General features: G+C 37.3%; 1 protein-coding gene across 6 annotated transcripts in view; it reads right to left on the bottom strand.

The window, feature by feature from the left end:
* Positions 1–12,022, bottom strand: part of Ge-1 (Enhancer of mRNA-decapping protein 4 homolog Ge-1) — a 320,261-nt gene that overhangs the window by 100,171 nt on the left and 208,068 nt on the right. For all 6 annotated transcript variants that reach the window (XM_067151567.2, XM_067151568.2, XM_067151563.2 and 3 more), the window contains one exon: positions 4,117–4,282. In XM_067151567.2, coding sequence (XP_067007668.2) covers positions 4,117–4,282 — 166 coding nt within the window. The remainder of the gene's footprint in view (positions 1–4,116; positions 4,283–12,022) is intronic.

Below are 12,022 nucleotides of genomic sequence, written 5' to 3'. Positions count from 1 at the left end.
TACGGGCTATGCCCGCAGCGCAGCCTGAACGTAATTTTGGCCGCTGCGAACATAGCTCGCAGTTAGACCAGAAAGAGTTAAAGAGCAGAATAGAACTGTGCCGACAGAATAATAAAACTTAACCATGTAAAATGGGCAATCGACATGTTTCATCCTGAAAAGGCTCCGGGGACAGATGAGATGCTTCCGATACTCCTACAGGAAGGACGGGAGATACTCGTCAATGCCCTGACAGACCTTTTCAGAGCTAGTCTAGCTTCAGGGTACGTGCCAAAATCATGGTCTGAAGCTAAAGCAGTATTCATACCTAAGCCTGGAAGGGCAAATTATGCACAAGCCAAAGCATACAGACCATTAGGTTTAACCTCCTTCATGCTGAAAGCAATGGAGAAAACTCTGGATAAATATATCAGAAGAACGGTGCAATTGAAATCAACGGCACATGAAAATCAGTTTGCATATAGACCTGGTAGATCCACTGAAGTAGCACTTCAACAGTTGGTTTGTAAACTAGAGGAAAGCCTAGAACAAATTGCACTGGCGGCATTTCTAGATATAGAAGGAGCCTTCAGCAATACAACCCATGAGTCTATGATCAAAGCATTGGAAAAGAGCAAGGTGAGTAAAACCGTCGTCAAATGGATTAAATCCATGTTAGACAGAAGGAAGATAAAAGCAACCTTGTTTGAAGAAATGCAGATGGTTAGGGCCACCTGAGGCTGTGCTCAGGGAGGAATTCTTTCTCCTCTGCTGCGGAACCTCGTGGTGAACAAAATCATAGCTATGCTCAAGGAACAAAGTTTTTATACACATGGATACACAGATGACCTAGTGATTGTGGTACAAGGTAAGGTGATGAGTGTTATCCAGGACCTCATGCAAAGATCACTTAACCTTGTGGAGAAATAGTGTCGGGAAGAACAACTATCAGTCAACCCGAACAAGATAACTCTGGTCCCTTTTACAAGGATGAGGAAATTAGAGGGAAAGAGATCACTTAAGCTCTTTGGGCAAGATATATAGATATATATATATATGGAAGAACAGGCACTGCACCTAGGTGTACTGTTAGTTAAAAATCTAACCTGGAGTCCATTAAAAGGAACATAACCCGGGCCTAGAACTTGCTGTATGCATGTAAAAGAGCCGTTGGGAAGACATGGGGCCTAAGACCATCAATGGTAATGTGGATATATACAATGACCATTAGACCGTTGATGGCTTATGCTGCAATCATCTGGTGGCAGAAAGTAAGCCAAGGAAAAGTCAGTAGTAGATTGGATAGCCTACAGAGAATGGCACGCATAGCCATAACTGGGGTTATGAGAACTACGGCGACAGAAACCTTGAATACTTTACTAGACCTCCCATTACTATGTAATTTCATAAAAGGACAGGCTAGAATGAGTTCATATAGATTGGCACAATCAGAGTGCTGGAATGCACAAAGACCCAATCTACGAGACTGTAAAATTGACAGAGTAATAACAGAGGAAGTTCTACACATGCCTTCTGATCATATGATACCGAAGTACAACTTTGAGAAACTGTTTGAGACCCAGACTGGGATATCAACAAATGGAATACTGAAAAAGAAGATATAGTGTGGTGGACTGATGGCTCAAAGACTGGGGATGGCACAAGGAGGGATCAACGGGGGAAAACCTGAGAGATCAATCCAGATGAGCCTGGGCAAACACACTACAGTCTTTCAAGCGGAAGTGATAGCTATCACAACATTTCTTGAAGAAAATCTGAAAATGAACTATAGGAATAAGAACATTTTCATTTTTACGTACAGCCAAGCGGCCATTAAGACACTAGAAGCAGTCCGGATAATATCCGCAATTGTCTGGTATTTATCATAGAAAGAGAGATCCACTTGATCAATACTTATTTAACAATTTTTAAAAAAGAACAGAACCGGTTTCGACTCCTCACAAAGTCATCTTCAGTTGTCATACATTTACATTACACTACACATTCTCAATAGTAATACCTTGCCAAATTTAAAACAATTTTGTACTGAATGACATTAAGTAGTCATGTTTTCGAGTGGTTATCCTGTTCGCATATTTAAGTTTGTTTGAAGACTAATATTAAAAAGATAACTATTTGAAACACATTAAAAGTTTACATTATATGGTAAAACACATTGCTATGTACATTTGTACTATCACCTTTCAAGTTATACAGATAAAACAAGTTCTTAAATCAATTCGTCAGGTGTAAAAGGGTAACATGCTTGAATACAACTGTACAAGCTCTTATAATGTTGTGTTAGGCTTTATACCTTGTCAAGTGAAGAAACACGTGTCGGAAGTTAGATTGACATATGCATAACTTAATGAAACGTATTACGTTCATAATAATAGTAAAATAGGTAACTTGAAAACTGTGCTGATTGACATATTAAATATAAACCATGTAAAACACATTAATTGCACACAAGGTAAAAGTACACTCCAAGATGCAAACGTCTATTGATGAATCAAATGAAAAGTAAAAACATTCATTGCTGTTGAATGGTTGGGAAGCGTACAGCTTGGCTTTGTTATCAGGTGTCATAGACCGGAAGAGGGCCACCTACAACAATTGTTTTTACACACCAGTATATCCTGCTTTTAACGGTTTCAAGATTTTGAACAAACTGATTACCGTTTCATACTGATTTTAATGTGCATGAAGGGTTTTCCGACTTTTATACAAAAATCTGATATAACGACAATCCGTTATAGCAAGTGAATTTTTCGCTGTTATGAATTCTCGCTATAACGGACTTCTACTGTAATTAAATAGTTGTTTTATTATCCTATTATCATTTAATCTAGAAAGATGACAGAAAAAGGCAATAATTCTTTTTCTCATCGTATCTATTATAGATTCACTTTCCCTATAAATTATTATTATTTCTTCTTCTTGCGTTCTGGCCTTCTAAGGACCACGTTACAATTTCAATTCTTCCTCCTTAGTTCTTTCCTTTTCTTCCAGAAAAAGGCAATTCTTCTTTTTCTCATCGTATCTATTATAGATTCACTTTCCCTATAAATTATTATTATTATTACTATTATTATTATTACTATTATTATTATTATTATTATTATTATTATTATTATTCGAAGACCTGACTGACAGAGCTTCCGCTCGCAACTCCCAGTAGAAATGATCCAAAAAGCCTCGTCCAACGTGTGCCCCCTGGTTTTATACTCTCTCCTTGTCACGCCTGTATTTCTGGAACAGTATCGAAGTTCTCTTTCCTATGGAAACTGACTTCAGCCAATCAGAACGAAAACTCCTCTTTTCGTTCAACATTTTTTCGCCTTTTCTAAAAGACAATCTACACACTCAGGAGGGTGCAGTTTCCTGCTGCGTGACTAGCCACTCCTCGACCATGCCATTTCTTCTAATTGCACAACCTGCTACCTATCTACATTCAGTATACTTTCACATTCTAAGATCCCTTTGTTTCTTATTTTTACACTGAATTTCTTCTCTAAATTTATTCATATTATTTTGGCTCACTGCCATCACATAGATATAAATATATACTCATATATATACTCCCCTTTAATATTACCTCACGTCTCAGTGACACCATCATTCCTACGTTCCCGATCACAGGTTCGATCCTCAGAAGAGTGATAGTCCTGAGCTCAAGACTGGGGCGGACACGACATAGATGTAGGATGTAAAAGTTACGTAGAAATTAAAAGGTTAGCACAGAACAAGGTGGCACGGAGAGCTGCATCAAACCAGTCTTTGGACTGATGACTCAAACAAAACAAATCGTAATCAGAATTATCCAAGAATCATCAACCGCCATTGCAGTCAATGTCTGTCTGTGCCTCCATCTATTGGTTCATTCTGAACTACGCTGAGTTTGTTGGCTTTGTGGCTTGCTTATGAAGTGGTTCAGGTTTGGCCCACACATCCCTTAAAAGCTAATGATTTTCCAATTACCTGCACTTCACAATTCTTATCATTCAAAAGAAATAATAGCAATACAACTTACGTTAGTGCAGCAACAGAAACAAGAGCAATTTCGAGTTTTAGAGAAATAACTGAAATATTATTTCTCTAATAATGTATATGAGTATCCATAACTCTCGGGATTACCTTGATTTGTTGCTGCTGTTGTTGCATAATGTCCACCAGAGAGTTGATTTTGTCAGACAGTGACGCCACCGTCATTTCCAATCTCTCATTAAGTGCCATTAGATATTGATTTTTGTTATCATCACCTGAGCCACCCAAAACTCGATCGACATGGCCAGCTGAATTCCTGTCAACAGGCAATACATTAAGAAATCAACAAATTAATACTGCTATATGAACCATAATACCTTTTAAACAATAAGGGCTTTATAGAATGTAGTTCAATACAAAGAAGGATATTCAACCCACACGAGACATTAAAACAGACCTTTAATTTGAATTATTAAAAACCATGTTTTTCAAAGGAACAAGGAAATCATCTTCATCTTCATGTTTTTGGATTTGGAAAACGCTTATGATACAGTTAAGAGAAAACATGTATGGGAATGCCTACAGCAAAGGAATGTACCAAAATCATTAATTAACAAGATAAAAATGTTGTATCATGACAGTAAAAGCAGTATACATGTAGGGAGTGGTGACTCAAATATTTTATACAAAAAAAAGGTCTCAAGCAAGGAAGTGCACTGTCGCCATTATTGTTTATTATATTGATGGATGAAATCATAAAACATGTAAAACAGAGTATCAGTAGTGATGAAGTGAACGCTTTGGTAATTGCAGATGACGTGGCGATTTGGGGAAAGAGAGAAAAGGAAGTACAAAGGAGACTGGACATTTGGAATGAAAATCTGAAGGAGTTTGGAATGGTAATTAGTAAAAAAGAAAACTGTACACATGCACTATGGAAAAGAGAAAAAGAGAAGCCAAGTGAACATAGATGAAGAATGGTTAGAGAATGTAGAACAGTTTACATGTCTGGGTAGCATTATTAATGGAAGTAATGAAATCAACCCTGAAATTAATAACAGACTAAGTAAAGGTACAACATTTTATCATCAAGTCAAAGAGCTTTTATGGGATGACAAAGTACCCAAGAGAACCAAATTAACATTATATAAACAGTATTTCATACCAATTGAACATACGAACTAGAAACGCCGGTGACTAATAAGAAACAAGATAGTAAGATCCAAGCAGTAGAAATGAAATTTTTAAGAACATAGGTTAAAAAGACAAGAAGAGGTAGAATCTAATTATTAAAATCAGAGAATAGCTAAATATAGAACCATTAGTACAGAACATACAGAAAGACTGAGATGGTTTGGACATGTAAAAAGAATGGGAAAGGAACGGGTAGCAAGAAGGGAATTAGAAAGAGAAGTTAAGGGAAAGAGACCAGTTGGAAGACAGAGAAAAAGGTGGATGGATCAGATTTGGAAAGACATTAGAGAAGCTGGATTGGATGTGGTGGAAGTAATGGAGCAGGAAAAGTGGAAGGATAGAAAGGACTGGAGGAGGCTTGTTAACCACACCCGGGCGACAGGAGTGGGACACTGATGATGATGATGATGATGATAATGATGCCTTTCAACGTTCATTTGCTAACAGAGAGAATGCAAACATAATTTACAATAGTAATGTTGCAGGTCCTAGATCCCATGAATTATTTATGTGGTTTTCTGATACACTGACAAGCCCAAATTTGAGCCTGCAGAGTTCTTTTAACCCATTGAAAGTGAGGAGACTTTTCTATTATTTTCTTTTCACAAATATGAGGGGCCTGCAGAAGTATAAGGGTAAGCCACATCATCATTTCTCTGTTCCAGAAAGCCGGTGTGGGTTTTACATGCCTCTTCTAGTTCATCCTGTCCACCCACAGCAGATGCTCCTTTTGCTGCCAATTTAGAGCACGTTGGCAAGGTTTTCAAAAATTTGCTTTCACCAATCATCACAAGGTCTCCCTCTGGAACTCATACCAACAACATTCCTTTCATAGTATGCTCTTGGGGTCCTGATTGGAGCCAACCTTCTTTGTGTATGTCCATACCATCATAATCCGCTTAATTCTAAGGTTACCAACAGTTTCTTGTCCAATCCAAGTTGTCAGATATTCTCATTCCATATTTTCTCTCTCCTTGTCTTTTGGAGACAAGAATGAACTTCATTTCAGTGGCTTGTAGGCAACTTTTTGCAGGTCTAGTCAACGCTGCTGCTTCCAGCTGTATGTTAGAACTGGTACAAGCTATGTTTTATACAGTGTGAGCTTGGAAGCTTGGGGAAATGTGTCATCCAAAGTAGTTGACAAACAGAGTGGCAGAATTTTGAGCCAGCTTGTATCCCACTGGTATGCCAGAAGAAACACAGCTCCCTAAGCATTAAAAGTTACTCATAATATCTACTTCCATCATTTTGCACCACCAAGTGGACTACTTAAGGATTTCAACTCATCACTCAACTGTTTTAGTTTGGCTGATGATCGTTCCCATTCTTTCAAATTCTTCTTGCTAAAGATCTAATTCAGCTTAAACTTCTGCCATGTTTGGTCAAAAACTTCACAGCTGACACTGATACTGGTTGTTCTCTATTTCTGTTGACTTCAGCACAGATGTCCACAGCTGTAAGCATTCCATTACCCTTGCCTAGGATCATAATGTGTTTATCTTCAGCAGCAGATGTTCTTCTAAGACGTCCACTATGTACTCGATATTTGTGAGTGACTGTCTCTTGTCTTTACTTCAAACAAAAGTGAACACCAAATTTATAATTCCTTGAATTTTCAGCAATCTGCCAGTTTGACCACGGAACTGTCTTATAGGTACGTGCCACAGCATTCTCTTATTTACTTATGCTAGCCTCTTTTCCCATTTCTGCAGCTTTTATTCTGCAAAAATTGGGGCAGCTCTGAAAAGAAGTGCTGGAAAACAGTCTAATCACAAACACACATTCAAAAAGGAGGAAAAGTAGTTTGTATTATAGCTAACAATACATGATTTGAACAGCAAACACAATAGAGTCTTATGGTTTGTAAATGCTTTGGTATAGCAATATAAAAGAATCTAGGCCAACATTTCAATCAATCAATCAATCAATCAATCAATCAATCAATCAATCAATCAATCAATCAATCAATCAATCAATCAATCAATCAAGCAATACTGATCTACATTTAGGACAGTCACCCAGGTGGCAGATTCCTTATCTGTTGCTCTCCTAGCCTTTTCTTAAATGATTTCGAAGAAATTGGTAATTAACTGAACGTCTCCCTTGGTAAGTTATTCCAATCCCTAACTCCCCTTCCTATAAACGAATATTTGCCCCAATTTGTCCTCTTGAATTCCAACTTTATCTGCACACAGGTTGAAGATCATATTGTATCAATCTCCAAATACCAACATAATACATAAATAATAATGAAATAATTTAAATCATATTTTAGTGCCTAAGAGATCAGAATGGACAAACACCCACAGCAGGAAATACTTCAGAGGTCCAGTATATCCCAATTAAGATTTCAAGAGTATACAGAGAATTTCAGAGGTGAGTTTAAACTATTTGATGCTAGCATGCATGCCTACATACATACATTACAATACAATACTTTCCATACATACATTATGAACCCATATCCAACATGTTATGACTGGAACAAGTTGGTGGAAGAGGAATAGTACAAGGACAGGATGAGATGGAGGAGGCTCATATACCACACTCGGGAAACTGGAGATGATTTAGGATGATGATGATGATCCAACATGTTTAAAAATACAGCCTTGGGAGTTGCAGTACTGTGTGCATTGAAGAGTGACTCCACTGTTATTTAAAAAAAAAAAAAATTGTTATTTGCTCTACATCCCACTAATTACTATTTTAAGGTATTCGGAGATGCCGAGGTGCCGCAATTTAGTCCCGCGGAAGTTCTTTTACGTGCCAGTAAATCTACTGACACAAGGCTGACACATTTGAGCACCTTCAAATACCACCGGACTGAGCCAGGATCGAACCTGCCAAGTTGGGGTCAGAAGGCCAGTGCCTCAACTGTCTTCTGAGCCACTCAGCCCGGCCATTGTTATTTTAGAGTGAGCAAAAAAATCTAAATTTTTGATCCTTGCAAGTTGATGTCTTGCTGCATGTTACATGACCCAAATCACTGATGAAGCCAGGAGAGCTTCGCAACACATTCAGATGTCAAACATAACAGTAAGTCGGGTTGAGTGACTCACGACGGTTGAGGTGCTGGCCTTCTGAGTCCAACTTGGCAGGTTCGATCCTGGCTCAGTCCGGTGGTATTTGAAGGTGTTCAAATATGTCTGCCTTGTGTTGGTAGATTTACTGGCACATTAAATAACTCATGCAGACACCTCGGCGTCTCCAAAGATCGTAAAAGTAGTTAGTGGGACGTAAAGCAAATAACATTATTATTAATATAATAGTAAATCATTGATAACTGATAATATTGAGATATTGTGGCCTGTACTAAAAGGGAAATTATTAGAAGAAATTTACTTGAGAAGCTATTGCAAAACTTTAGCTCAATGGGAAATATATCTATTAAAATATTCATAAAGGAGCTTCACTGGTCAAACACCAGAAGGTGATCAGTGCGTGGCAATATTGCATCATCAAGACTTGGCAAATCTAGCAAAGTAACACTTTAGCAATTACATCTCCATGAAGGAAGGAAAAAATCTGAAACTACCAACATTGCAAAGATAAAAATTTACGGAATCAAGGAGTCCAAACTCTTTATGAAAATCTCAGCAGCATGGAAAATGACATATTGTGCAAACAAGTGAACGTTGTGGCTGACATCCCTTCTTCTTAATTCTCAATCCTAAGATTGGTTGGCAGCAATTCGTCTTCTCCACTCTTCTCTGTAATCCGCTAATCTCTTCATTTCCACATATGAGCCTGTTCCTACGTCATCTCTGATCTGTCTTGCATATTGCAGTCTGGGTCTTCCTCTTCCTCTTTTACCTTGAATCTTTCCTTCTATGACATTAACTATAAATCCATTGTGCCTATAGAGATGGCCAATTAACTGGTCTCTTCTTTTTCTTATTGTTGCTAAAAAGGTTCTTTTTTCACTTATTCGTCGAAGAACTTCTTCATTGGTGAGTTTTTCTGTCCATGAGATCTTTTCCATCCTCCTCCAGCACCACATCTCAAATGCTTCCAAACGTTTCTTATCACGTGCACTAATAGTCCACGTTTCTGAACCATACAAGGCCACACTCCAGACATAGCACTTAATAAAACTCTTCTTGGTCTCCACATTTAAATTCCTTGATGTAAGTAGTATCCTTTTCTTGTAAAAAGCAATTTTTGCTTGGGAAATTCTGCTCTTTATGTCAACTGAACTTTTTCCATCTGGAGTGATTTTACTTCCTAAGTAGGTAAAAGCATTTACTTGCCTTAGTGGTATATCACTAATTCTGATGTCGACTGCAATATGCTGGCGGTTGCATACCATAATTTCGGTCTTTTTTGTATTAATTTTCATGTTATACTTATCTCTCAATATCGTATTCATTCTTATTAATGCACTTTGTAGTTTCTCTTCGTTCTCCTCTATGACAGCTATGTCATCAGCAAATCGTATCATTTTGATTTCTACTCCATTTATCTTTATCCCTTCCATTTCCTCTTTGCATTCTTCAATTCCTTTCTCAATATACAGGTTGAACAGCACTGGTGACAAATTACATCCCTGTCGTACTCCTTTCTTTATACAAGCTTCCCGTACTTCACCATTTATGTTTATGATGCCTCTTTGGTTGTTATAGAGTTCGTATACTATTCGTCTATCTCTAAAATCTAAACCAACACTAGTCATAATCTTCATTAACATATTCCAGTTCACATTATCAAAAGCTTTTTCTAAATCCACGAATGCAATAAACAAAGGTTTCCTTACGTCTAGCATTTTGTCTATAACCTGTCGTAGTGTTAGAATAGCTTCTCGTGTGCCTCTATTCCGCCTAAATCCAAACTGATCTTCAGCCAAGTGTGGTTCAATTTTATTGCTTATTCGGTTATATATTATTCTTGTCAATATTTTTGACATGTGCGACAACAGACTCCCTAGAAGCTTGTATACTGGTTGGTTCACCAGACAACATGATCGATTATCATATTGTATTTGTAGAAAGCATACCCAAATGGTCACCACCATTCAAAGAGACACCATCCATCCCCAATCTCACAAAAAAGCAACTTATTACAGCGTGGTCAATAGAGCTCTATCTATCCCAAAGTCCAAAAAAGACCTCTGTGACAAGCTAAATATTATATGTTCAATAGCCAAGCTCAATGGATACAGCCACCAATTAAACAGTGAAATAATCAGCACATCCAAAAGACGCCTGATTTCAACCTAAGCCAAGGAAACAATAAATAATAAAACTTATTCTTTATTTACATTCAACAAACCCAATATATCAAATCACCATTTAAAAAAAAAAAGTATAATCAGAGAATAGCCTTTAAAACAAATAATAATAGTTATTCCATTTTTCATATTACATGGACTATCAATCAAATCGACAAATTTTCTCAGTCAGGCGTCTACAAATTAAAATGCCAAAACTGTGGTATTACTTATGCAGATCAAACAGGCCATAGCTTCCTAATAAGGTACATGGAACATGTAAATGCTGTGAAATATAATAGATTCTCAACAATAGCACACCACACATACAAATCAAAATATAGCTTTATCTCTATCAACTAAGACCGAAATATCATAAAAGCTGAGAAAAAAGGTCCAATGCTCAACATCTTGGAAAACCTCTATATTAATCTTCACCAATACTTTAATCCCAATCTTAAAATTAATGAGATTAATGATAAATCCAATATCTCTTTTGATTTAATTATTCCTGTTTACAAAAAATGTAAACTTGAAAGTAGTACACCCAACCTTTCAACTTCCACTCCCCGTCCCTCCGACCTACGCATCGCCTCCTCGTTCGCCCCTCCCCTACTCCCCACCATCTTAGTCAGTTATCACTGCTCTCCTTGTACAGCCAGTTTCAGTGTTGGTCTTCACATGTCTACATCAAAATAGCACCAGGGGGCCAGTGGGATACAAGCTTATATTTTCCTTTTCCATACAGCAATCTTTCTTAGTTTAACAGATCTTTTTTTCTATTTTTCTTTCTTTTTGCTTTCTTGTTTCAGACATTCACTCTATACTAAATTGTTTGATCATTCCAACTCGATCAGAAGTCCAAATACTCATCATTCAAATTGTGAATGCCCCCTAGTTGAACTTCGTAACTACATGGATAGTGATATACCTAGCTATTGAACATAATTATAGACATATAACCCACCACTTGGAGGTTATACAGCATACATCACCATGATGAAAATATTACCAAATCAACAGACATTGCAATTCATTAACAGATGAAGATTTTAATGTGTTACATTAACTTATTTATCTCTGTTAATTGTGAATATGCATTCATATAGTTTTATTTTGAGATTACATTTCCAAAGAAGACAAATTATTCATACAACCAAAAACATAAGTATAAATAACCATATTTTAACCATGCCACATAAGTGCTAATGAACACTATTTGTCAATAAGTTTCATATATATTTCAGTAGTATATTGGTGATTGTGTTGTATAAGATTTTATATGTTTTCCTAACTGGTACCTAATTAAGGCTGAAGATGACCCAGTTTACAGGGTCGAAACTAGTCCCCTATATCTAATAAAGATATTTGGTATTTAATCAAATGGTATTAAATAGGTGGGCCTCCATTTGTTTGTGTGTCATTCTCCCATGCGGTCCACTGCACAGGAGACGAACATCAGCCGGGTGTCTGTTATGCAGATGTTGCATACTCACCGGTTTCACCCGTACCATCTGCACTTCCACTAAGAGCTCCATGGTCCTGATTTCAAAGCCTGGGTGGCGTTCTGTCACTGGATCATACAGCATGTGGACACTGATCCTGCTTTCCTAGCAAACATCTTATTTACGGATGAAGTGTGGTTCCAAAACAATG

Source organism: Anabrus simplex, chromosome 7, assembly GCF_040414725.1.
Source record: "Anabrus simplex isolate iqAnaSimp1 chromosome 7, ASM4041472v1, whole genome shotgun sequence".
Taxonomy (NCBI): domain Eukaryota; kingdom Metazoa; phylum Arthropoda; class Insecta; order Orthoptera; family Tettigoniidae; genus Anabrus; species Anabrus simplex.
The sequence above is the reverse complement of the archived record's forward strand: the minus strand, read 5'-3'. Positions and strand labels throughout refer to the sequence as shown.